Source organism: Ursus arctos, unplaced genomic scaffold, assembly GCF_023065955.2.
Source record: "Ursus arctos isolate Adak ecotype North America unplaced genomic scaffold, UrsArc2.0 scaffold_16, whole genome shotgun sequence".
NCBI classification, from domain to species: domain Eukaryota; kingdom Metazoa; phylum Chordata; class Mammalia; order Carnivora; family Ursidae; genus Ursus; species Ursus arctos.
The window spans coordinates 1594942-1620667 of NW_026622830.1; the positions used below are offsets into that span (position 1 = coordinate 1594942).

General features: G+C 64.4%; 1 protein-coding gene across 1 annotated transcript in view; it reads left to right on the forward strand.

Moving 5' to 3' along the window:
- The window catches only part of LAMA5 (laminin subunit alpha 5), a 50090-nt gene that overhangs the window by 13188 nt on the left and 11176 nt on the right, over positions 1–25726 (forward strand). Inside the window, exons 3-45 of the mRNA XM_026503859.4 lie at positions 1015–1132; positions 1901–2019; positions 2109–2279; positions 2366–2463; positions 6249–6364; positions 7460–7578; positions 7692–7782; positions 7937–8071; positions 8251–8313; positions 12483–12623; positions 12707–12844; positions 12928–13062; positions 13151–13285; positions 13361–13498; positions 13959–14011; positions 14223–14328; positions 14440–14492; positions 14587–14692; positions 15060–15159; positions 15261–15417; positions 15511–15649; positions 15825–15967; positions 16044–16150; positions 16248–16401; positions 16889–17049; positions 17152–17260; positions 18585–18682; positions 18777–18978; positions 19094–19220; positions 19779–19918; positions 20553–20668; positions 20846–21057; positions 21424–21628; positions 21830–21974; positions 22111–22251; positions 22366–22527; positions 22739–22840; positions 22944–23027; positions 23696–23926; positions 24448–24561; positions 24796–24923; positions 25081–25161; positions 25311–25525. Of these exons, the coding sequence (XP_026359644.3) occupies positions 1015–1132; positions 1901–2019; positions 2109–2279; positions 2366–2463; positions 6249–6364; positions 7460–7578; positions 7692–7782; positions 7937–8071; positions 8251–8313; positions 12483–12623; positions 12707–12844; positions 12928–13062; positions 13151–13285; positions 13361–13498; positions 13959–14011; positions 14223–14328; positions 14440–14492; positions 14587–14692; positions 15060–15159; positions 15261–15417; positions 15511–15649; positions 15825–15967; positions 16044–16150; positions 16248–16401; positions 16889–17049; positions 17152–17260; positions 18585–18682; positions 18777–18978; positions 19094–19220; positions 19779–19918; positions 20553–20668; positions 20846–21057; positions 21424–21628; positions 21830–21974; positions 22111–22251; positions 22366–22527; positions 22739–22840; positions 22944–23027; positions 23696–23926; positions 24448–24561; positions 24796–24923; positions 25081–25161; positions 25311–25525 (5608 nt within the window). The remainder of the gene's footprint in view (positions 1–1014; positions 1133–1900; positions 2020–2108; positions 2280–2365; positions 2464–6248; positions 6365–7459; positions 7579–7691; positions 7783–7936; positions 8072–8250; positions 8314–12482; positions 12624–12706; positions 12845–12927; positions 13063–13150; positions 13286–13360; positions 13499–13958; positions 14012–14222; positions 14329–14439; positions 14493–14586; positions 14693–15059; positions 15160–15260; positions 15418–15510; positions 15650–15824; positions 15968–16043; positions 16151–16247; positions 16402–16888; positions 17050–17151; positions 17261–18584; positions 18683–18776; positions 18979–19093; positions 19221–19778; positions 19919–20552; positions 20669–20845; positions 21058–21423; positions 21629–21829; positions 21975–22110; positions 22252–22365; positions 22528–22738; positions 22841–22943; positions 23028–23695; positions 23927–24447; positions 24562–24795; positions 24924–25080; positions 25162–25310; positions 25526–25726) is intronic.

The following is a 25726-nucleotide window of genomic DNA, read 5'->3' on the forward strand; positions in this document are numbered from 1 at the left end:
GGTCCTCTGGCCTCTAGGGGGGCAGCTGCTTCTTGGAAGGGGCCCTTATTTACCCCTCCCCACGTGTCTGTACCACCAGCGCCTCTGAGCCAGCGTGGATGGACCAGTCAGGAGGGCTTTCCTGAGGAGGTGTCCAAAGTGCTGTGTGGAGGTTGTGGCAGATGGGGCTGGGGGGGCCAGGGCTCAGACCTGCTAGGTTGCAGGGCCGAGGGCAGTCAACGGAGGGGGGGGGAACCCCAGCAAGCCCCCAGGAGCACAAGACATAGGGGCATCCAGGGATGCTGACCTGTGGTCAGGAAGAGGTGAGAGACAGGCATGAACACTCCCTGGGAGTGAGGTTGTGCTGGGACCAGGGACAGAGCAGGACAGGTGGGTCTGGGCTGGGGTTTGAGGGGTTCTTGGGGCCTCTGGGGGAGCAGCTTCTCCCTTCCCCCCATCCCGGTGCCACCCTGACCTGCCCAGGGCTCCATGACACTCCAGCCCCCAGCTCCTGGGCTGCCGGGTTCTCCCTGGCCCAGCCCTCAGAGTGCTCATTCCCCAGTCTGCCTACCCCACTGGGGCCTCCTGATGAGGGCAGGGGCCTGTCCCCGGGGCCTCAGTGGCCATGGGCCAGTCAGTGGGAGAGGGGGCAGGTCCTGAGTCAGCCCTGAGAATGATGAGGGGGTGACCGGGGTGGGACTGGGACAGGGGCCCCATCCTGGTCGTTGCCAGCTGTTTGAAGAGGCCAGGCTCATGTGGGAGTGGGGGCTGCTGTCTGGCCACCCACCCAGGCCGCTCACCAGAGCTTCAGGGACCATGGAATGAACTCCCGTCTTGGCCGGCCAGCCTCTCTCCCTGGACACTGTGGACAGGCTGCCCCCACGTGCCCCTTCCATCCCAGCCCCCCACAGGCCTGCCTACAGCCTCAGAGTCTGAAGGACCCTTGAGCCTCTGGGGCAGGGATGGAGGGAGGAGCTCAGGGCCCAGAGCTGAGTGGGGGGCCCGGGAGTGTCAACACCTCGCCGCCCCGCACAGGTCTTCCACGTGGCCTACGTGCTTGTCAAGTTCGCCAACTCGCCGCGGCCGGACCTCTGGGTGCTGGAGCGGTCCACGGACTTCGGCCAGACCTACCAGCCATGGCACTTCTTTGCCTGTGAGTCTCCCGGCAGGGGCTGGCGGGGGGCGTCCCCCGGGGTGGGCTGCCATCACCAGGCTCTCTCAGGGTCCCCGCGGGCCAGGCCGGCCCCCACGCTCACCTCCCGCATGTGTCCGGGTGTGGGGCTTGAGCTCCCAAAGGCAGGTGCGTGTTAAACAGCTCCTGTCCCTGATTCGGGGCACGGCTGGGCCCGGGGGCTGGTGGTGCCGGGAGGGCCTGGTGCCGCCCTCAGCTCCCTGTCGACCGGCTTCGTGGTCCGGCAGCTCCTGACATGACAAGGAGAGCTGGTCAGGAGGCACGGTGGCTCCCTAGCCTACCACGTCCAGTGCCTCCGTGGCCGATCGCGTTGACGGGGAGCCTGCAATTGGGTGGGCCTCGGTGACGGGTCCTCCAGAACTCCATGGGCGAGAGTGGGGTAGGGCAGTCCTCTAGGGGGCAGATAGAAATGGTCCCCCGAGGACAGAGATGAGGAGGGCCATCCGGGGATGGGAGGATCTCTTGTCTGCACAGAGAGAGAGGCAGGGGTGGCGAAGGCCCGGAGGGGTCAGTCTATGAGGCGTGGGCAAGTTCATTATTTCTCGGCTCGGGCAGGGGCCAGCCTGCATCCCGGCCATGCCCGCCTGGGGAGGCTCCTCTCTCATCCACGCGGCTCACTCCTTCTTCAACAAAACCCCGTGGGGTCGGCGGGGTGGCCCGTCGTGGCGTGGCAGTGCTCGAGAGCGTTCCTGGGGCCCCGCGCCTCACCTTCTTGCCCGGTGCCCACAGCCTCCAAGAGGGACTGCTTGGAGCGGTTTGGGCCGCAGACGCTGGAGCGCATCACACGGGACGACCAGGTCGTGTGCTCCACGGAGTACTCTCGGATCGTGCCCCTGGAGAACGGCGAGGTGGGCCCCGGGGTGGCACAGGGGCGGGTCCCCACTAGGGTGATGGGGCGCCCCCCCGCCCCCGGCCTGACCCGCGGCCCTGTGTGCAGATCGTGGTATCCCTGGTGAACGGGCGCCCCGGGGCCATGAACTTCTCCTACTCGCCCCTGCTGCGGGACTTCACCAGAGCCACCAACATCCGCCTGCGCTTCCTTCGTACCAACACGCTGCTCGGCCACCTCATGGGCAAGGCGCTGCGGGACCCCACCGTCACCCGCCGGGTGAGAGCCGAGCCACGGTGGCCGCGGGGCTGGCGGGGGGGGGGGGGCAGGGGGCCATGGCGCTCACCGTGCACGTGCGGGCTCAGTACTTTTACAGCATCAAGGACATCAGCATCGGCGGCCGCTGTGTCTGCCATGGCCACGCGGACGTCTGTGACGCCCCAGACCCCACAGACCCCTTCAGGTGAGGCCCGCTGCCCCCTGCCTGTCCTCTTCCCCCCCAGCCCAGGGAGGAGACGTGGGTCCGTTGCCTGCTGTGTCCCCGGTCCTGCGTGACCTCCCCTGGCCTCCGCTCCCTTATGTGCCCAGTGAAGTGACAGTTGTCCTGTGCCCGGCTGGGACCTATCGGTCCTGCGGCCAGCGGCCTCTCCCGCTCCAGCAGAAGCCAGGGCCCTGCGCAGGGGGAGTCGAGACGTCATCGGCCTGAGGCGGCACACCCCTGTTCTCCAGCCACCTCCCTTCCCTCAGGACGTGGATAACACACTCCCTGCTGCCCCCACCTTCTCCCCCAGGCGGTCCTTGCACGCGGTTCAGGTGCTGAGCTCAGGCACTGCCCATGCTCCGGGAGCTTGCGCCGGCTGGGAGGGGAGCCCGCTGGGCGCCAGATCGGCCTCAGAGGAGAGGCGGGCCTGCCCTTACCTGCTGGGAAGGCGCTGGTCTACACTCTGACTCACCTGTCCATGGTGTGCACTGAGCCCGGCTCAGCCCGTGGGGCACGAGGGGTGTGGTGGGCTGGACAGCTTCCCCAGAACCACAAACACCAGCACCTTCCCCCGCCCCACACACACTAGTGTCCCAAAGCACCGGCCTGCCCAGCTCTCCCTGCTCCTGTCTCCTGCCACCTTGGCCTCTCCTCCCAGGGAGAGCTCTGCCCCTTCGCGCCCCCCCCCCCCCGACCCTGTCATCTCCAGCCACCACCCCTTCCTCTGCCTGTACCACCCGCACCCCGTCCCCACCTCCGCCTGTACCACCCGCACCCCGTCCCCACCTCCGCCTGTACCACCCGCACCCCCGTCCCCACCTCCGCCTGTACCACCCGCACCCCCGTCCCCACCTCCGCCTGTACCACCCGCACCCCCGTCCCCACCTCCCCCTGTACCACCGCACCCCCGTCCCCACCTCCCCCTGTACCACCCGCACTTCTGCCTGCACGACCAGCACCCCTGCCATCCCCTCCAAGCCCACCTGCACTCTCTCCCCCCCCCCCATCACCACCATCACTCACCTTGTGCTGGACCCCTCACCCACTCCCCCCTTTCCTTTGGTTTAGAAGTTCCGTGTTTTGTTTCTGTCACTGTCTTAGTGCAGCTGGGCTGCCGTCACAAAATGCCACAGACGAGTGGCTCGTCTCCACAGAAATTTACTTCTCACTGTTCTGGAGGCTGGCGAGGGTCCGCATCTTGGCGTGTCCTCACATGGCACGGGGTGAGGGAGCTCTCTGGGGTCCTTTTACAAGGAAACTGATCCCACTAGCGGGGGCTCCACCCCAAAGACCTTATCACCCCTCAAAGGCCTGACCTCCAAGTACTGTCACCTCGGGGACTAGGTTCCCATCCTCGGGGGACACACGCGTTCAGCCGGTGGTAGTGCTGTTTATTGTAGTGATGGGCATACTTGACCAGCTGCCGCGTGGCCCCGCTCCCACGGCACCCGAGAGCACTAACCCCATGCGTGCGTGGCGCTTCTGGCCTGCAGGGGCTCCGTCCCCACTGCCCTGGAGCCACCTCCGTGACTGCCCAAGCCCTCGCTCCGCGTCCTTCCTTGACTCACCTTGTGCCCCGGGGGACTCAGTTTCCTTTTCCTGAAACACGTCCTTTAGTTGTTCTGCCCGTGAGTCTTTGTCCTTGTCCTACGACTGTCACTGCGGTAGCTGTCTTGGCCTCACTCTTGGGGGTAGTGTAGCTGGCTGCAGACCTCTGGTTGGTGGCCGTGTCAGCACTTCAGAGAAGCCACTTCACTGTTGCTTGGTGTCCTGGATGGTTGGGAGAGTCCGCAGTCACCTGCATCGTTGCCCCTCTGGCTTGCCTGCCCCTTCTGGAGGGTTCCGTGACCTGCCCCTGGTGATCTGCAGGTTTCCTCTGTGGCGTCAAGGAGTGGACATGTCTTCGGTGGCTTGGGACTCCTGCCCTTTTTTTTTTTTTTTAAGATTTTATTTATTTATTTGACACAGAGAGAGACAGCCAGCGAGAGAGGGAACACAAGCAGGGGGAGTGGGAGAGGAAGAAGCAGGCTCCTAGCAGAGAAGCCTAATGTGGGGCTCGATCCCAGAACGCCGGGATCATGCCCTGAGCCGAAGGCAGACGCTTAACGACTGTGCCACCCAGGCGCCCCGGGACTCCTGCCTTTTGAATCTGAGTGCACGTGTTGTTATTCAAGACCATTCCTGGCCATTAGCTCTGCCTGTCAGCTCTCCCCTTCTACCTCTTTTCCCTTCCCGGAATCCCATTCCGTAGATGGGATCTTCTGTGGTTTCTTTCTGTCCCCGCGCTGTCTTCTGGACAGCTCTGGATCGGTACTTTGGTTCACTAGGTCTCCAGCTGACCCATCCGCTGTCTTCGAGTCCAGCGATTGTATTTTCCGTTTATAGAAGTTCCAACTGGTTCTTTGGCCACATCTCCCTATTTTTCAGAGCATTGCGTTTTTTATGTTTTAGGTTCCTGGGGTTATAACTTTAGACATTCTTACTTTTTTTTTTTTTTTTAAGATTTTATTTATTTATTTGACAGAGATAGAGACAGCCAGCGAGAGAGGGAGCATAAGCAGGGGGAGTGGGAGAGGAAGAAGCAGGCTCCCAGCGGAGGAGCCCAATGTGGGGCTCGATCCCAGAACGCCGGGATCACGCCCTGAGCCGAAGGCAGACGCTCAACCGCTGTGCCACCCAGGCGCCCCTAGACATTCTTACTTTATGGTTTCTGCCTACTTGCTCCCGAGTTCTTGGGGTTGGATCCTACTGACTGTTGTGTTGACTGGCCTGGCCGTGCTGTGTCCCTGCTGGCTCCTCAGCGCCTCGTCTGTGCCCTGGTTGGGGACTGTCCCTCCCGAGTGGTTTTGTGAGGGCCTTTACCAAACGCCCCGGGGTACCACCGCCCGGCTCCACTTCCTGTGTCATTCTTGGTGCCCTGACCGCGCAGAGGGGGCAGACGCCCAAAGCAGGCCTGACCTCACAGACCGTCAGAGCCACAGCGAAGACAGGCCGGCTTCCCGGGCTGCTGCTGTGGGGCAGGCCGCTCCCGCTCCTCTTCCCCGGAGGCCTTTCTGATAGCCCAGACCCTGAGGGCAGCGGTGTCGACTCCCAGGGCCCCCGCAGACACCTGGAGGCCGGGGGGGAGGGGGGGAGTGCGGGGCTCCGTGGACGGGCTTTCGCGGTCCGGCTCGGGGCACGCACAGTGTTGGAGCCGTGGCGCCGGCCGGGGCCCGCAGAGCAGGCGGCCCCCGCCTGGGCCGAGTGGTGGACGTGTGTGTCGGGTGGGGCTCTGGCAGGGGTGTCTGGGCAGTAGGTGGCTGCGACTCAGTCCTCAGCTGCGGCCAGCTGTCCCCCTGACCACCGAGCCAACGGGAGCTGCTCTCCAGGACAGCAGGCAGGAGTCCAGCCCTCCGGCTGGTGTTCCCCCCCCCCCCCAGTGGAAGAGGAAGTGGCTCCTGGCCCCTCGCCCCTGGGGAGGCTCCCTGGATGCGTGGGGGCGTCTGGCCGAGCTCATGCTGCTGAGTGAGACCCAGGCCTTGGAGCTGGCCCAGGGAGGCTGTGGGCTCAGCCGTGGTGAGGAGGGATTAGCTCGATCGTGAAAGACCCAGAGCTCCAGGCTGCCCTGCAGGCAGGGGTCGCCTACAGTGATCACTCAGTGCCCCGTCCCGGGCCCCACCCACCAACCCATCCCATCCCCTCCTCCCCCACTCCATGAAGGCTGGGCGCAGCCCCTCGTGTCCCCCAGGTCCACAGTGTGGCCCCTCCTGTCCCCTGTGTCCCCACAGGCTTCAGTGCGCCTGTCAGCACAACACGTGTGGGGGCTCCTGTGACCGCTGCTGCCCCGGCTTCAACCAGCGGCCGTGGAAGCCAGCCACCACCGACAGTGCCAACGAGTGCCAGTGTGAGTGCCCAGCACGCGCTCACCTGCACACAACGCTCACACGCTCACCTGCACACACGCTCACACGCTCACTTGCACACATGATCTCCCGCTCACACGCTCACCTGCACACATGATCTCCCGCTCACACGCTTACCTGCACACACGCTCACTTGCACACATGATCTCCCGCTCACACGCTCACTTGCACACATGATCTCCCGCTCACATGCTCACCTGCTCACACGCTCACACGCTCACCTGCACACACGCTCACTTGCACACATGATCTCCCGCTCACACGCTTACCTGCACACACGCTCACCTGCTCACACGCTCACACGCTTACCTGCACACACGCTCACTTGCACACATGATCTCCCGCTCACACGCTCACCTGCACACACGCTCACTTGCACACATGATCTCCCGCTCACACGCTCACCTGCACACAAGCTCACAAGCTCACCTGCTCACACGCTCACACGCTCACCTGCACACACGCTCACCTGCACACATGATCTCCCGCTCACACGCTCACCTGCACACATGCTCACTTGCACACATGATCTCCCGTTCACACACTTACCTGCACACACGCTCACCTGCACACATGATCTCCCGCTCACACGCTCACCTGCACACACGCTCACCTGCACACATGATCTCCCGCTCACACGCTCACCTGCACACACGCTCACTTGCACACATGATCTCCCGCTCACACGCTCACCTGCACACACGCTCACCTGCACACATGATCTCCCGCTCACACGCTCACCTGCACACACGCTCATCTGCACACATGATCTCCCGCTCACACGCTTACCTGCACACACGCTCACCTGCTCACACGCTCACTTGCACACATGATCTCCCGCTCACACGCTCACCTGCTCACACGCTCACTTGCTCACACATGCTCACACGTCTCACCGGCACACACGCTCACCAAGCTTTGCCAGGACTTGAGGTATGCTCTGGCCACGTGGTGTGTGCTGTCACCCAGACCAGGCCACATCTGGGGTCACCCGTAGTTTGTGAGATGTGCTCTGGGGTTCCCCGCAAGGCGGGGTCCTGGGGGGCCTGTGAACAGCTGCGTCCCCTTCTCTCCAGCCTGCAACTGCCACGGCCACGCCCACGACTGCTTCTACGACCCCGAGGTGGACCGGCGCAACGCCAGCCGGAACCAGGACAACGTCTACCAGGGCGGTGGCGTCTGCATCGACTGCCAGGTGGGAGGGGGCCGGCCGGCCTGTGGCGGCAGCGAGGACGGGTCTGGGGCACTGGGGTGGGTGGCCGTCAGGGGGGGAGTGTCCCTGCACTCAGTGACCCCGTCCCACCCCAGCATCACACCACCGGCATCAACTGTGAGCGCTGCCTGCCTGGCTTCTACCGGGCCCCGGACCACCCTCTCGACTCTCCCCACGCTTGCCGCCGTGAGTGGGGTCGGCCCGGGCGGGGGGCCCTTGCACTGCTCTGGGAGGCCCGGCCTGGCTCTCACCTCCCTGCCCACACCGGGGAGGCAGAGCCTGGCCTGGCCTGGGGCCGGCCCCGGGCTTGGGGTCTCCTGACTCCCCGGCCCCCGCCCAGGCTGCAACTGCGAGTCGGACTTCACAGACGGGACATGTGCGGACCTGACGGGCCGCTGCTTCTGCCGCCCCAACTTCACGGGGGAGCACTGCGACGCGTGCGCCGAGGGCTTCTCTGGCTTCCCGCGCTGCTACCGTGAGGGCGTTGGCCTGGGGTGGGGGGACGGGCGGGGGAGTGGGGGCGCAGGTCCCCGGAGCCCTGCGGGGGACACCGGCTGGGGGCCCGGCGTGGAGCCTGCCTGCCTCCGGCGGTCTTGCCCGCCTCTCCAGTGGCGCCAAGCCGACCCAGCTGACCCACGCTGTCTCCTCCCTCAGCGGTGCCCTCCTTCTCCCCCAACGGCACCGGGGAGCAGGTGCTGCCGGCCGGACAGATTGTGAGTAAGTGTCCTCCAAGGCCCCCAGAAAGGGGGATTGTCGTTGTGGTCACCTCACGTTCAGCTCTTGTGTTTTTATGCAAATAATGCGTTTTCGTGCTAGGAAAGCTTCGAAAGTGTAGGTCGGCACAAAGAGAAGAACAAAGGTACCCAGAATTGCATCGCTTTCAAGCAACCCTTCTCCCCGTAGCAGGGACCCTCTCCCTGCAGCGGGGACCCTCCCGTGTGCCGCACACAGTGCTGCTGTGAACACAGACATGTGCTGTGGGCGCTGCTCTGGGTTTCCTCCCGCCGCGGCCCTGTAAACATGTCACCTCATTCTGTGTCATCGGACAGATGCAGTATTTCTTCAGTCAGCCCCCAAATTGTTGGAAATTTCAGTTCTTTCCAATTAAAAAAAAAACTACAGTAAACATCCTTGCAGCTAAAACTTTCCATAAATTCTCAATAATTTCTGTAGAACGATTTCCTAGAAGGTTCTGAGTCACGAGACATGCCTGTGCTGGGACATCTTTGGCTGCAGGTTGCCAAATGGCTCTCTTGAAAGAACCAGTGTCCAGCGTCGTGACGTTAGCATCCGCAGGTGTGAACGGTCCTTGCCGGGTGACGGGCACTGCTTGCAACAGTCACCTCAGCTGGCGGGTCGCTCGCCCAGCGGAGGCTGCCTCCCCTGTGTTTCTGGAATCAGGCGCCTGTCTCTGGGGACGGCATGTCAGTCTGGCCAGCCGGCGGTTTTCCTTCCTAACGGCATAATGTGGTGTGCTCGGCCACTGGCCGTGTCTCCGATCACATGTGACATTTGTCATCTTCGTGTCTTTGACGCGTCTGAGAGGTGGGATCTTCTTTCAAGTGTTTCTTGACTTTGCGCTTGCTTTCCTGGGGAGCGTGTCATCTGGAGTCTTTGCTCACGTTTCTGTCCGCGTGCCGGCGGCCAAGCTCTCCACACACTCACCTCTCCCGGCGGGGCCATCTGCCCTGTGTCTTCGGGGCTCTTCTCTCCTGAGCTGGCATGTTAACCCTTAGGTGGTTCTGTTGACGTGGTTCTTGCCTCTGACTCACCTCTGACTCAGTTGTACGGAGGCGGCGTGCCCTAAGCTCACTTACCCTCATGCCTGTTGGCCTTGGACGGTTTTTTCTTTACGTGTCGATGTCAGGTTTTCATCGGTGCTGTAAACAGGGCTCGGCAGACTTCTTCCAGAAAAGGCTAGACGGTGCTTGCTTGCTTTCGACTGTGAGGGCGGGCTGTCCTGTCTCGGCTCCTGAGCTCCCCCATCACGCACTGTGGCTGGAGCGTGGCATCGACTATGTGCGTGGGAATGGGCCTGGCCGAGTTCCAATAAAACTTTATTTGCAAGGCAGCCAGCGGAGCCCCGGGACTGTGGTTTCTGATGCCCGACAGAAGGGTCGACGCTCCAGAACAGCCGGTGCCAGTGGGGTTTCAGTGCAAGGCCCTAATCGTATGAGGAATTCTATCTGTGTCTCTCCGGACGTACACCTGTGTGTCTGTATTCATAGGGGAGACTGGTGGAAAGCTTTCTCAGTTGTATTTGTTCTGGTGTGTGCCATCTTGCTTTGGTTTTGTAATTCGCCTTGAAAAGACTTGGAAAAGGACCCACACTTGGTCATGCTCCCCAGCGGTCTAAAAATCACAGGAATCACCGATTTCTTTAAAGTGTGATAGAAGGGAGAAGGCTGCCTGGTCCTGACACCTGTTCAGGGGCGATCTTGGGTGATGGTTCTCATTTCTTCCATGGGTCTTGTATCTCTCCGTTTCCCACCTCAGTGCAAGTCCGTTTTAGTCATTTTTATTTCTTAGCAAGTTGTGTCCTTTGGATTTTAAAATATATTGGTATAAAGATGACACGCAGCATTCCCTTGTGATGTGTACAATTCATTTCTCTTATTGTCCATTTTAATTTCTTTTATCTCCTTCTTTTATTAGACCTATCAGGAGTTTGTGGAATTTATTGGTGTTTTCAAAATACAGCTTGGGGTGTCTGGGTGGCTCAGTCGTTAAGCGTCTGCCTTCGGCTCGGGGTGTGATCCCGGTGTTCTGGGATCGAGCCCCACATCGGGCTCCTCTGCTGGGAGCCTGCTTCTTCCTCTCCCACTCCCCCTGCTTGTGTTCCCTCTCTCGCTGCCTGTCTCTCTCTCTGTCAAATAAATAAATCAAATCTTAAAAAAAAAAATACAGCTTAAGATTCTATCTATAATATCTGCTGGGGTTTTTCTCTTTTCAGTTTGGGGGAGAGGTTTAACTTCCTTTTTTTTAAGATTTTATTTATTTATCTGAGAGAGAGAGCACGTGCGGTGAGTGGGGAGAGGGGCAGAGGGAGAGGGAGAAGTAGGCTCTCCTTTGAGCAGGGAGCCCGACACGGGACTCAATCCCACGACCCCGGGACCATGACCTGAGTTGAATGCTGGCGTCCAGCGGAGCCACCCAGAAGCCCCTGCAGCCCGCTGTGATGACGTACGGCCACCACGCTGGCCCTCAGCGCCCCACACCTTACTCGTTTTACGCCTGGAAGTCTGTGCCTTCCCCGTGTCTCCCACCGCCAGCCCGGTGGCCACCGACGTGTTGTCTGGTTCCCTGAGCTCCGTGTTCCGTGTTTGTGCTAGATTCCCCACGAAGTGAGATCGCTTGGCGTTTGTCTCTTTTCTACTTTCTTTTGTTACTGCTCTCCTGGCTTCTTGGATTTGTTCGTCTCACTGTGTCTTAATTATCGACAAGCAGGGGTAGAGCTCTGGTTCTCCACCAGGGCTGGTCCTGACCCACAGGAGGGTGTCTGGAGACAGCTGGGGCTGTGATGACAGAGGGGTGCTACTGACACGTCCCGGGGGGGCCGGGAGCGACCCAGCCCAGAAGGGCAGCCGCGGTGCCCAGGCTGGGGGACCCCCGGCTGTGGCTCGGCTGTGCCTCCCCCAGGGCAGCCGCGGCCGGCGCCTCCCACGGGTGGTTAGATGGCCTTTTTGTCCTTGTTTGATGGCTCAGTCCTGGTTTTATTGCATTGTGGTCAGATTGGGTCAATTCCTTTGCTTCTCACCTAGAACGTAATGCCTTTTAGAACGTTCCGTGAATGTGTGACGGGCCCACATGTGCTGTGCGGGGTACAGATCGCCACGTGTGCACCCACAAAGCACGCGTGTTCATTATGCTGTTCAAATCCTTGCCGTCCCTGCTCCGTCCTTGTCAGGTTCTGAGGACAGTGTCCTCAGTCTTTCTGTCCAGGATGGTGGTTTTGCCAGAACCTTCCAGCTCCAGCGTTTCGGCCTTCAGCACCTCGCAACCCTGTGGTCCTGCTCTTAGAGCACGGGGCTTCCTGCAGACCGGGGGGGCGAGCCCCCTTCCACGCAGCAGCTCCCCATCATCCCGCTGATGCTTGTGGACTTGGGTTCTCCGGAATATTCTGGGGTCTCTGTGCTCACCTCTGCACCTTGCTGTCCACGAAGCTCTCCAGGGCCTGTCTGGGTCCTTGGTTCAAGGTGCATCTTTTCAAGAGAACATGACTTGATTTTCCTTCAAAAAAGGAAACTGAGGCGTCTGTCGTGAGAGAGCCGTGGCCTGGGCAGGGCCGTGGCCGTCAGGCGGGGCTCACTCCTGCTCTTTCTGTCTCATTTCTCCTTCTCCTGAGGTGTTTTCCGCCTGCGTCTTGCTGGGTTGGGCAACAGACCGTGTTTTGGTTTGGGATGATTTGTGTTTCCTTCTTGGACAGTTTGCAGGCTCTGTTTCTTTTGGTTCAGCGGGGGGTCACCCTACGTCTTTGACAAATAGCAAACCATCATTTTCTACAAGTAACAAACAGTAGTCGTGAGCTTTTTTTCGTGCGTAAGACGTTTAGCAGCTTTCCCTCCTCTTTTCCAAGCTGCGGAATTATTTATAAAGGTTACAGGGTTTTTTTTGCCTGTTAGGATTTTGTTTTCTCTGGTTGTATCGATGCCTGCAGTTGACTTAGTAGCCACAGGGTAGACAACTAGTTACACAGACTTCTAGCACCCTGATTTCAGTGCAGGCACTTTTCCGGAGACATCGGCTCTGCGTTTTGGCCATTTTTGTCTTCTGGTTCTGTATGAGCTCAGCGTAGAGGTGAAGGAAGCAAGCGTGTGGCGGGCAGACTTTCCAGCGGGGAGGGCTGGGGTCTGCAGGCATCTGAGACCCTCCTCCCTCTCCCCCAGACTGTGACTGCAGCGCCGCCGGGACCCAGGGCAATGCCTGCCGCAAAGACCCGCGGCTGGGACGCTGCGTGTGCAAACCCGGCTTCCAGGGCACCCACTGCGAGCTCTGCGCCCCAGGCTTCTATGGCCCTGGCTGCCAGCGTGAGTGCAGCCCCGACCCTGTCCTCGTGCAGATCCTGGGAGCCCATCCCCTCTCCCACTGAGCACGGCATCCCCTCCTGCAGCGTGCCAGTGCTCCAGCCCTGGAGTGGCGGATGGGGACTGTGACCGAGACTCGGGTCAGTGCACCTGCCGGGAGGGCTTCGAGGGGGCCACGTGCGACCGCTGCGCCCCGGGCTACTTCCACTTCCCTCTTTGCCAGCGTGAGCGAGGCCTCCCCAGTGGGCACGGGGGCGGGGGCTGGGGCACAGCCTGCCTGGCTCAGGGTGGCCCTGTATGCCTCTAGTGTGTGGCTGCAGCCCTGCGGGGACCCTGCCTGAGGGCTGCGACGAGGCTGGCCGCTGCCCCTGCCGGCCGGAGTTTGACGGCCCTCACTGTGACCGCTGCCGCCCGGGCCACCACGGCTACCCCAACTGCCGCAGTGAGTGGAGGTCCAGGGTGGGGCCTGGGTGGAGCAGGAGGGCCAGCCACGGGTGCCTAGGTAGGGCCTGACCCCGTGTCACCTGCAGCCTGCACCTGTGACCCCCGGGGTACCCTGGACCAGCTCTGCGGGGTGGGCGGAACGTGCCACTGCCGTCCTGGCTATGCGGGCGCTGCCTGCCAGGAGTGCAGCTCCGGCTTCCACGGCTTCCCAGACTGTGCCCGTGAGTGCCCGTGCAGGGGGCGGGGAGGGCAGGCGTGTCCCCACCGCGTGCCCACACCCTGCCTTCCTCGCCTAGCCTGCCACTGCTCCACCGAGGGCTCCCTGCATGCGTCCTGCGACCCCCGCAGCGGACAGTGCAGCTGCCGGCCCCGTGTGACAGGGCCGCGGTGTGACATGTGTGTGCCTGGCGCCTACAACTTCCCCTCCTGTGAAGGTGAGCCTCGTGCGGTGTTCACGTCACGTGCCGCGTGTGTTGTCCACGGGCTATCGCCACGACTGCACGTACCGCGTGTGCTCATCTGTGCCCTGCGTCCGTGAGCGTCCGTGTGCCGCGTGTGCTCATCCGTGTGCTCTGTGAGCGCGCGTGCATGTTTTTGTGCAATCGTCCTCAACGTGCGAGTTCATCAGCCTTGTTCACGTGCTTTGTGCACAGCCTGTGTTCACACACACACACGTCTGCGGGCCACGTGTGCTTGTCGCGTGTTCACAACTGTTCTCTGTGGTGGGGGAGGGCGCGTGGGGACCAGAGTGCACAGGCACAGCCCACGGTTTCACGCCCACCCACGTGTGTGGGAGGTATACGGGCCGGCTCCCATGCAGCCTTGGGTCCGGGCTGGGCCTGGGGAGGCCCTTGGCCCTCAGAGTCAGTGACCACAGGCCGGGTCTCTCCACAGCTGGCTCCTGCCACCCTGCCGGCCTGGCCCCGGCCGATCACAGCCTTCCTGAGGTAAGCCCCGGTCGCCCTCCTCGGAGGTCATGCCATCACTTCCAGGAGTCCATCACTCCCTGGCAGCCGCAGGGCCCATTTGTCCCCCTGGTTGGTCCTGTCCCCATTCCAGGGACATGCCAGAGATGGGGCTGGGTCGGGGCTCCAGGGCTGAGGGTTTTGGGTAGAAGGGCAAGGACCCATCCTGACCCTCAGTCTCACCTTCTCCCAGGCACAGGCCCCCTGTACGTGCCGAGCCCACGTGGAGGGGCCCAGCTGTGATCGCTGTAAACCTGGGTTCTGGGGGCTGAGTCCCAGCAACCCTGAGGGCTGCATCCGTGAGTCTGGGGGTGTGTGTGGGAGTGCTGGGGAGACTCTGGTGGAGGGGAACGGTGCAGGGAGGTGAGGGCCGGCCCCACAGCATCCAGGCCCGCTCTACTTTCCGCCAGGCTGCAGCTGCGATCCCCGGGGCACGCTGGGCGGACTTACCGAGTGCCAGCCGGTGAGTCTGAGGGCCGAGCTGCCTAGGGGCTGTGGGGCAGCACATCCAGACTCTACCTCCCCCGGCCTGGTCTCACCTTTCCTCTCGGCCTCAGGGCGACGGCCAGTGCTCTTGCAAGCCTCACGTGTGTGGCCAGACCTGCGCGGCATGCCGGGACGGCTTCTTTGGGCTGGACCGGGCCGACTACTTTGGCTGCCGCAGTAAGTGCCCCTGCAGCCCTCAGCCCATGTCCCGGCATCCTGGGGGAGGCCAAAGCAGGGGAGGGACGAGGGAGGTAGGCGCCTGGGTCTGGGAAGGCCTGTGCTACACACAGGAGGGAGGGGCTGCAGGGCTGCTCCGGTCTTCCTCCCCTCCTTCCTGCGCCCCTGGCTGACATCTCTGATCAATCTCAGTGTCTTGTTATTGTCCAAACCCCTGGGCAGCCCCTAGTGGTCAGTAGGAGTTGGCTTTTTAGCCCCTGTTGCTCTCCACAGACAGTGGACAGAGCCCCAGGGGCCTGGGTGGCCGGAGCAGGGTCCGGAGCCCGGTGGGGGCCAGCAGCATTGACCTTGCTCCCTCCCCCTGCAGGCTGCCGGTGTGACGTCGGCGGTGCGCTGGGACAGGGCTGTGACCCGAGGACGGGCGCCTGCCGGTGCCGCCCCAACACCCAGGGCCTCACCTGCAGCGAGTGGGTGCCCCCACCCGCGGGGCTGGGGGCAGGGGGCTGGCAAGGCAGCTGACCTGCTAGAGACCCTGCGGGCTGCCTCTGACCACCCCTGCCGTGGCCAGGCCAGCGCGAGACCACTACGTCCCCGACCTGCACGGCCTGCGCCTGGAGCTGGAGGAGGCAGCCACGCCAGACGGCCACACGGTGCGCTTTGGCTTCAACCCCCTCGAGTTCGAGAGCTTTAGCTGGAGGGGCTACGCGCAGATGACGCCCATCCAGGTGGGTGAGGGGCTGCCCTCCCCCATGTCCGCCTCGAGGTCTCCCCGTGGCGGGAAGGGGCCACGCCGATTCTCCGTGCCCCTGCCCCCCCAGCCCAGGATCGTGGCAAAGCTGAACGTGACCTCCCCCGACCTCTTCCGGCTCGTCTTCCGCTACGTCAACCGTGGGCCCACCAGTGTGAGCGGGCGGGTCTCTGTGGAAGAGGAGGGCAGGTTTGCCACTTGCACCAACTGTGAGTGCCCGGGGGCCGCCCCGCTCCCCCACTGCCCGTCCTGACCCAGCCCCCCCGCCCCCTCCCCTCGCCCCAGCCCCACCTGGGGCCTGCACCCGCGCCCTGGCCCTGGGGGAGCTGCCGCCCGGGGTGGCCCGTGGGCGGAGTCTAGGAGTCTCATGGTCCATGTCCCCAGGCACAGAGCAGAGCCAGCTCGTCACCTTCCCGCCCAGCATAGAGCCTGCCTTTGTCACCGTGCCCCAGAGGGGCTTCGGGGAGCCCTTTGTGCTGAACCCTGGCACCTGGGCCCTGCTCGTGGAGGCCGAAGGGGTGCTCCTGGTGAGCCGGGGGCTGAGCGGGCTGGAACTGGGCCCCGGGAGAGGGCCGGCGTACCGACCTGTGCCCCGCCCGCCAGGACTACGCGGCCCTGCTGCCCGGGGTCTACTACGAGGCAGCGCTCCTGCAGCTGCGGGTGACCGAGGCCTGCACGTTCCGGCCCACCGGCCAGCGCTCCGGGCAGACGTGAGAGCCGGCCTGGCGGGGGTGGGGGGCCCGAGCCTCCCGGTGCCCGGCTGCTCGCCTCTGCTGACCGCAGCCGTGTCCTCCGCCCCCACCCCAGCTGCCTGCTCTACACCCACCTGCCCCTGGATGGCTTCCCCTCAGCGGCTGGACCCGAGGCCCTATGTCGCCATGACAACAGCCTGCCCCGGCCTTGCCCCATGGAGCAGCTCAGCCCCTCACACCCGCCCCTGGCCGCCTGCCTGGGCAGTGATGTGCGTGTCCCTGGGACCTCGTGGAGGGGCAGGGAGGACCAGGACTGGGGAAGGTGTGCCCTTGGCCTGGAGGATGGGGAGGGGCTGGGGCCCATGCTGCCGGGACAGGCCACAGGTTTGAATTTGGGACCTCACTTGTAGATGGGGTGTCGGTGGCCCCTGCCCTCTGTGTATCGTGAGAAGGCTGCAGGGCCTTCGTTACTCCGAAGACCCAGGCTAGGCCTCTGGGCAGCAGGCCCTCAGCAGTGCTGAGGCCAGCAGGCCTTGGGGAGGCAGGGGAGGCTCGGAATGAGGAGAGGGTGGAAGGCCAGGTGGCCATGGGGGTGCCCTGGAGGGGTGCCCCAGGCAGCAAGGACCACAGGGGCGCAGACTCTGGGACTGGGGGGAGGCTGTGGAAGCAGAGGGTGGTATGGGCAGTGTCCAGCAGTGTCCGGGGAGGACATGGGGGCCTGGGGTGGGGACTCTGATCACGTGCCCCCCCCCCCAGGTGGACGTTCAGCTTCAGGTCACAGTGCCGCAGCCAGGCCGCTACGCCCTGGTGGTGGAGTACGCCAATGAGGACGCCCGCCAGGAGGTGGGCGTGGCCGTGCACACCCCCCAGCAGGCCCCCCAGCAGGGGGCTGTCATGCTTCACCCCTGCCCTTATAGGTGCGCAGGGAGGGGAGAGGACTCAAGTCCCGGGGAGCTGTGTGGGAGGGCTTGGGCCCCAGGGCTGCCCCGCCTGCTGACCGCCCCTGCCCCATCCCGCAGCACCCTATGCCGGGGCACTGCCCTGGACGCCCAGCACCACCTGGCCACCTTCCACCTGGACACGGAGGCCAGCGTCCGGCTCACGGCCGAGCAGGCACGCTTCTTCCTGGTAAGGCCCTGACCCCTCCACGGCGCAGGCCCCCGGCACTCCCGTGCTGTCAGGCCCTTCAGATTTTAAGTGGCATCAGTTGAAGCGTGGTGAGCCCGGGTGGCCGTCAGCAGTAGCACCATTAGTGTGCACCCGCTCACGTTTCTTCTGGAATCTTCCTCACCTGCAGGGTTTGGGTATTATTTCCCATGGGTACAAAATATAGACTTATTTAGAAAGCATTCCCCTCTCCATGCGGGGCGGGGTGTGTGTGATGGATTGGAGTTGGAGGAGAAGGAAACCATGTTAACAAGAGGCCACTTTCTGATGTAATTTACGAGAACACCCCGGTGTGAGGAAGGGGTTGTTCGGCGGGGTCGTTGGCGTCATGGTTAGGTTGCTGCTAGACCCTCTTCGCTCTGAGGACTGAGTCATGGTGCGACGGGCCTCTGCAGACCTGTCTGCGACGCCCAGAACCCACAGGAGGTGTCCCCTCACTACGGGACCGAGCAGGTGACGTCTGTCTCGTCAGAGCATCACACTCACCGCGTTATGTTCCCTCCCTCGGGCCTTTAACAAACGCATCAGTGTTGACGAGAGATTTGCAAACGGAAGGAGAGCGCCGCGGCCGCCCGCCGCCCGCCGCACAGGCTCGCGGCAGTTGGCGCGTTACTCGCGGTGCTAGAGCACGGACCCCATGGCTTCCACCCGACTTACTGATGTCAGGGCGCGTGCGGTGTGTCCCCCCCAGCCCTGTGGCGGGGAACTGGGGTGTTGTAAAGTGTCCACAGAACCACGTCACAGGCATGCCTGGTGTGCCCCCCACCCCCGGCACCCAGCACAGGAAGCCACACGCCCCGTCCCCAGACTCCCCCCGGCTCTAACAGCCGCTACGTCAGCCTGTCCCGGAGCTCGTCACTGGAACGCACAGGCCAGTGGGTGCTGATGCCAGGTCGAGACGGGTTTTTGCTGTCGCTGTGGCCACGCGGCCTTCTGGGTCTTCCCGAGGGGCGTTTCCAGACGGCTTTGATGCCTTGTGTTCTGTCCCGGCCACACGCGCACCTACCTCGTGCCGGATGACACAGGGCAGAGGAGCCCGCTCGGGAGCCCACGCCGCTCAGGGCCCGTCCGTGCCAGCTCCCTGTAGCTGAGGGGGAGGCTGGGGGCCAGCGTGCCGTCGAGTCCCTGCAGGGAGCGACAGGGTGGGTGGCGGCGAGGAGAGCTGCGACGGGCAGCCAGAGGAGGCAGGGACTCGGTGCAAAGAGGGGGACGCAGGTTGGATGTGGGGTGTGGGAGGGGCCCCCCGCCTGCGTTTCCCCGTCCACGCCTGGTCCTCTCTCTGCAGCACAGTGTCACACTGGTGCCCGTGGAGACATTCAGCTTGGAGTTCGTGGAGCCCCGGGTCCACTGTGTCAGCAGTCACGGTGCCTTCAGCCCCAGCAGGTGTGGGGTGGGGTGGCGGGGGCAGGAGGGGCTGGGGCAGCCAGAGGGGCACGCTGGCCAGGTGACAGGGATTCACCTCCACGCTCGTCCCCAGTGCCACCTGCCTGCTCTCTCGCTTCCCGAAGCCGCCCCAGCCCATCATCCTCAGGGACTGCCAGGTGCTGCCACTGCCCCCTAGCCTCCCACTGGCCCACTCACAGGATCTCACGCCCGGCGCACCCCCGTCGGGGCCCCAGCCTCGGCCCCCCACTGCCATGGACCCCGACGCGGAGCCCACGCTGCTGCGCCACCCCCAGGTGAGGGCCCGGGCCAGGAGGGCCAGGCGTGGGCAGGGACGGGACTCCAGGCCCTCCACCCTTGCCCAGGTCCCCACCCCTGCACCTGCTCACCGGAGCCCCTCCCTCCCCATAGGGCACTGTGGTCTTCACCACCCACGTGCCCGCCCTGGGCCGCTATGCCTTCCTGCTGCACGGCTACCAGCCAGAGCACCCCACCTTCGCTGTGGAGGTCCTCATCAGCGGGGGCCGCGTCTGGCAGGGTGAGTGGCCGTGGTGGGCAGTGGGGCCAGACCCCGGATGAGCAGTCTGTCAGGGGTCTCCTCACACAGCTGCACTGTGTGGCGGTCGTCACAGGACGCGGACAGATCCGTCCTGCTGTCAGTTCTCAGACGGGGTGCCCAGGGCCCTGCGCAGACAGCAGCCCCAGCCTCCCGGCCCCCTTCCCAGATTCCGCTCTGACTCCGTTTTATGAGTCAAGGTTCACCCTGTCACATACACGGGTACCCAAGGGTTCGCCGTGGGACACACGGGAACGGTCCTTGTGTTTCTACTTAGTGTGTGTTTTGTTTCCGCTGGCCAAGCTCAGGAATCTGCACCTGACCCGTGTCATGTGAGTGGGACCCGCGGGCGTCCTCAGGCGGGTCACGGGTCCACGTTGTGTGTCACAGACGCACGCTCCTTGGCAGGCAGGGCATTGTCTCGTGGTGTCTCTTCCTCCCTGGTGACTCCAGGAGGGTCCCAGGATGAGGCCATGGGGCCAGGGCTGGTCGGTGGGGTGTGGGGGGGACACACTGACCTGCCTTTCCTTCCCCCTCCAGGCCATGCCAACGCCAGCTTCTGCCCACACGCCTATGGCTGCCGCACCCTGGTTGTGTGTGAGGGGCAGGCCGTCCTGGATGTGACCGACAGTGAGCTCACCGTGACCATGCGCGTGCCTGAGGGCCGGTGGCTCTGGTTGGTGAGTCCAAGGCTGTCTTGTCTGTGTGCAGAACTCTAGGGGCCTGATGTGGGGCTAGCCTCTCTGGGTGTGGACGTCCTGAACCTGTTAAGGGACCAGCCATCCTCCTACCTGTCACGCCATCGGCCACTCGGCCCGGGTGCGTCCCCCATTTGCCTTGGGGCAGCCCCGTGCCAGGTGCCAGGGAGCAGCAGCTTTGGGGGGCCTTCAGGCCAACCTGTGAGGCTGTGGTGCAGGGCGAGTATCTAAGAGCTAAGATGTGGTCCACCAGTTCCCCTAGGGCCCTGTTGGTCAGGGTGGCCTTCCTGGAGGAGGAGGAGGCCTGGACAGAGGGAGGGCAAAGGCATGTCTGGCAGGCAAAGATGGGAGGGGGCACCAGGAGGCTGGGCACTCCTCATAGCCCCCAAGCTTCCATTAGGCCACAGAAGCTGACCTCCCTCTGAACAGCCCAGTGGGGCCCCAGCACCTGTCAGCCTTGCTGGGGCCCAGGCCCGGGGTGTGTTGCTGCCACTATGGTCTTGGCTGTCTGGCTGGACCCTGGCCAGTCACAGAGACCCCCTGGCCATGTGCTCCTGCTGGCAGGCTCTGGTACACTCCCTGACCCCGGGAAGTTGACCAGGCCCTGATCCCCTAGGAGTATGTGCTGGTGGTCCCCGAGGAGGCCTACAGCTCCAGCTACCTCCGAGAGGAGCCTCTGGACAAATCTTATGACTTCATCAGCCAGTGTGCCAGCCAGGGCTACCACGTCAGGTGGGCTGGGGGCAGGGCGAGGGGCCGGGGCTGGGCTGGGACAGGGCAGGGGGCTCAGGGCAAGGGTGGGGGTTTGGAGCAGGGCGGGCGGGGCTCCGGGCCAGGGCGGGGTCCCCGGAGCAAGGGTGGGGGGGCTCAGGGCCAGGAGCTGACCTCACCACCTGCTTCTCACCACAGCCCCACCAGCTCGTCCCCGTTCTGTCGTGATGCTGCCTCTTCTCTCTCTCTCTTCTATAACAACGGGGCTCGGCCTTGCGGCTGCCACGAAATGGGTGCCACGGGCCCTACGTGTGAGCCCTTTGGGGGCCAGTGTCTCTGCCGGGCCCACGTCATTGGCCGTGACTGCTCCCGCTGTGCCACTGGCTACTGGGGCTTCCCCAGCTGCAGGCGTGAGTACCTGAGCCCACGGGACCGCCAGCTGGGGGTGGTGCCTGCTCCCCAGGGGGCTTCCTAATAGAAGCAAGCGTGGCTGCCATGGCCAGGAGGAAGTTCCAGCGCTTGGCAGACCCACCCTGCTGGCCCCTGTGTCCAGGACCTCGGGCAGCGGGGGGCCTGGGCCATGCAGGGCGTCACACAGGTTCCAGGGACCAGACGGCAATTCTGGGCGACTGACGCCCCACAAAGGAGCTGCCTGAGGCTTGGGGCCTGGAGCTGGGTGACACCGTGCCAGGGTGGGGGTGGGGGTGTCCCCCGGCTGCAGCCAGGGCCTCTGATGGGGCAGAGCCGTTCGTCGCCCTCATGCACGCTCCCCGCAGCCTGCGAGTGCCGAGGCCGTCTGTGTGACGAGCTCACAGGCCGATGTGTCTGCCCGCCACGCACCGTCCCGCCTGACTGCGTCGTCTGCCAGCCGCAGACCTTCGGCTGCCACCCCCTGGTGGGCTGTGAGGAGTGTGACTGCTCAGGGCCCGGGGTCCAGGAGCTCGCCGACCCCACCTGTGATGTGGACAGTGGCCAGTGCAAGTGAGCTGGGCAGCGGGGCTGTCCCCGTGGCCCTGGGGTGGTCCTGGGTCGGGCGGCATTGCCGCTGAGGGCACTCTCCAGTAGGGGGTGGGGGAGGGGCACGCCTTGGGGTCCGCCACCTCGTGGGCCACCTGCGGTCTCCGTGCAACATGAGAGGTCGGGTGGAGGGGAGGCTGCCAGCCGCTGAACTCCCTCTGTCAGGTGCAGACCCAATGTGACCGGGCGCCGCTGTGACGCCTGTGCCCCTGGCTTCCACGGCTTCCCCAGCTGCCGTCCCTGCGACTGCCATGAAGCGGGCTCCGTGCCCAGCCTGTGTGACCCCCTCACAGGCCAGTGCCACTGCAAGGTGAGGGGCCAGCGGGGCCCTGGGGCTTCCCTGACAATGTCGGGAGAGGCGGCCCGTGGGTGAGGGGTGACGAGGCAGAGCGGGTCGGGCTGTGCAGCGCACGGCCGACCGACCCGTCCTGCCCTCCCGCCCCCAGGAGAACGTGCAGGGCCCACGGTGTGACCAGTGCCGCCTCGGGACCTTCTCCCTCGATGCCGCCAACCCCAAAGGCTGCACCCGCTGCTTCTGCTTCGGGGCCACTGAGCGCTGCAGGGGCTCGGCCCACGCCCGCCGTGAGGTGTGCAGGCAGAGGGACCCAGACCGGGCGTGGCTTCACGTCAGGGAGGGGACCCGTTCCCCCAGCAGGCGCCCCCTGGGTGTTCAGCTCGATGCCCCTCCCGTGTGCCCACAGCACGTGGACATGGAGGGCTGGACGCTGCTGAGCGGTGACCGGCAGGTGGTTCCTCACGAGCTGCGAGCAGAGGCAGAGCTGCTCTACGCTGACCTGCGGCGTGGGTTCGAGGCCTTCCCTGAGCTGTACTGGCAGGCCCCACCCTCCTACCTGGGGGACAGGGTGAGCGGGCGAGCCGGGCCCTGGGGAAGGCACTGTGAAGGTGGGGGTGAGACAGCAGCGAGGCTGCCCATGTCCAGGGAGGGATGGGGACGCTGTGAGGGTGCCCAGGCCTAGCCCGGCCCCCGGCCCCAGGATGCCCAAGGCCACTGCTGTCGACTCTGGGCCCATGGTCAGGGTCTGGCCAGGTCACGACCCTCTGCCCCGCCTCTAGGTGTCGTCCTATGGTGGGACCCTCCGCTATGAACTTCACTCGGAGACCCAGCGCGGAGACGTGTTCATCCCCACGGAAAGCAGGCCGGACGTGGTGCTACAGGTGGCCGATGGCGTGCACGGGGCGGGGCGGGAAGGTGGGCACAGCCAGGCAGGGCGGCAGGCAGCCAGGCGGGCGGCCCTCACCCGCCCGTGCACCTCCCCAGGGCAATCAGATGAGCATCACGTTCCTGGAGCCCGTGTACCCGGCGCCCGGCCACGTTCACCGCGGACGGCTGCGGCTGGTGGAGGTGAGTGATGCCGGCCTGGGCACTCGGGTCCCTCCTGGACCCCGCCACAGCCCGGGGAGGCCAGAGGGGCCTCAGGCGGCCGTGCCTGCCCTCTAGGACGGAGAACGGGGCCTAGGAGCAGGAGCGGGCGGGCGCTCGTCCTCTCCCACACGCTGCTTCCCTGGCTGCCCGCGGAGCCCTGACCCCCGACACGTGCTCGGGTGCTCTCAGCCCTGCAGTCCCCTCCGTGGGCCGTCCGTCGTCTCCCACTGTTCTTTCCGCTCGTGGTCTTTCCTTGCCTTTCTAAAGAAGCTGCCTGTAGTTTCTGCCGCGTCCCCATGTCCGCCTCGGGAGCCGCGGCTCTTCCAGCTCGAAGTCTCGGACTTTCTCTGAGGTGTCTTTTGGTGAATAGAAATTCAGATATTTAGTGTACTGAAATTTATCAATTTTTCACGTGCAGTTAGTGCTTTTGTCTCATTTGAGGAAGTATTTTTCTCTTTGAGATTAGAACGTACTGGCCTATGAGCTTAAAGTATCTTCTTCGTGTGTTTGAATTCTTAACGCGTCTGGAGTTGGTTTTTGTGCCGGTGTGCGGGAGGGGCCCAGGTGCTGGTTTCCCCACGGGTGGTGGGCCGTTCTAGCCCCCGTGTCACTCCCCTTGTCCCCCTGAGCACCGTTGCGGCCCGCAGGGGAACTTCCGGCACACGGAGACGCACAACGCCGTGTCCCGCGAGGAGCTCATGATGGTGCTGGCGGGCCTGGAGCAGCTGCACATCCGTGCCCTCTTCTCCCAGACCTCCTCGGCTGTCTCCCTGCGCGGCGTGGCGCTGGAGGTGGCCAGCGAGGTGGGCGGGGGGCCTCCGGCCAGCAACGTGGAGCTGTGTATGTGCCCGGCCAACTACCGTGGAGATTCGTGCCAGGTGAGGTCGTGGGGGCGGGCACCCCCTGCTCCGTCTCCCCGGTTCATTCCCCACCCCCTGGGCGCCATCCTCCCAGCAGCCCTGCCTTCCCGCCACGGGCCAGGCCACCCGGTGGCTTATCTGTCTGCCACTCCACTGTCACCTGTGTCCCTGCCTGGCCGTCCGTGCACACAGGGGCTCTGTGTCCCTTCACTGCCCGGTCTACCCAGGCATCGGTCGCCTCCCCACTCCCTGCCTTCCCTCCGTGTCTCGCATTCGTGCAATCGCTTGTTCATCTGGGGGGTTTTGTGACTGAACGCCCACCTGCTCAGAAGAGGTGTCTGGGGCACAGAGAGGCGACCCCAGTCCACAAAGGGGGCGCTGCTCACCTGAGCCAGGGCATCCATATGGCTCTGGGGGCTCTGACTTCGTGTCTCTAGCCTGTCAGGGCCAGGACCCCTGAGGGTCTGAGAGCATGGTCCTTCACCTGCCCCTCGGGCTGGCCCTGCTTCCTTTCCTGACCACGGATGCCTCTGCCCCAGGAATGTGCCTCTGGCTACTACCGGGACATCAAAGGTCTCTTCTTGGGTCGCTGTGTCCCCTGTCAGTGCCATGGCCACTCAGACCGCTGCCTCCCTGGCTCGGGCGTCTGCGTGGTGAGTGGAGTCCGGCAAAGGCAGGGCAGATACCCCAGACGCAGACTAGGGAAGATAGGGAAGACCAGGGGCCTTTGGGTCAGTAGTACAGATACACTGGGGTCCGGGGGAAGGGAGGTGTCCTGGGTGGGGCACTGGCTGGCCTTGGGCATCAGGTCCCTGGCACGGTTACGGTGAGAGCTGGTGGGAAGCAGAGCCTCCACTGTCAGTGCTGACCCGTCCCTTCTGCCCCAGGGCTGCCAGCACAACACGGAAGGTGACCACTGTGAGCACTGCCGGGCGGGCTTCGTGCGCAGTGGGTCCGAGGACCCCATGGCCCCCTGTGTCAGCTGCCCGTGCCCCCTCGCAGTGCCTTCCAACAAGTAAGCTGGGCCAGCCCTCCCAGGGTCGGATGCCCTTACAGCCCCGGTAGGGAAGGTCACCGTCCCCTACCTAGTTGGGCCAGCACTGCCCTCTGGAGGCCAGAGCAGCTGGGGTGGGCTGGCCTGCAGCTGTGAGAGAATCCCCTCGTGTTCGCAGCTTTGCCGTGGGCTGTGTCCTTCGAGGAGGGCACACGCAGTGTCTCTGCAAACCCGGCTACGCGGGCGCCTCCTGCGAGCGGTGAGCAGGCAGGCGAATGGGCCGGAGGGGGGGCGGGCGGACTGGTAGGTGGGGGGTGGGCGAGCTTGCAGGGGGACGTGCGGGAAGGTGGGCCTCCGGGCGGAGGGACCCAGGCCACTGACCCCGCCGTCGTGCACGCCCCGCCCCAGGTGCGCGCCCGGCTTCTTTGGGAACCCGCTGGTGCTGGGCAGCTCCTGCCAGCCGTGCGACTGCAGCGGCAATGGTGACCCCAACCTGCTCTTCAGCGATTGCGACCCCCTGACCGGCACGTGCCGCGGCTGCCTGCGTCACACCGCCGGGCCCCGCTGCGAGAGCTGCGCCCCGGGCTTCTACGGCAACGCACTGGTGCCCGGCAACTGCACCCGTAGGCGGGCCCGGTGGGCGGGAGCTCGTGCGGAGGGGCGGGCGTGGGGAGGCGGGCGGGCGTGGGGAGGCGGGCGGGCGTGGGGAGGCGGGCGGGGGCAGTCCAGCCGCGAGACGGAGGGACTGAGGCTGGAGGAGGGCCGTGTTGGGCTGCAGCTCAGGAAGGGGGCGGTCAGGGCCACTTCCACAGAACCCCTTGTGC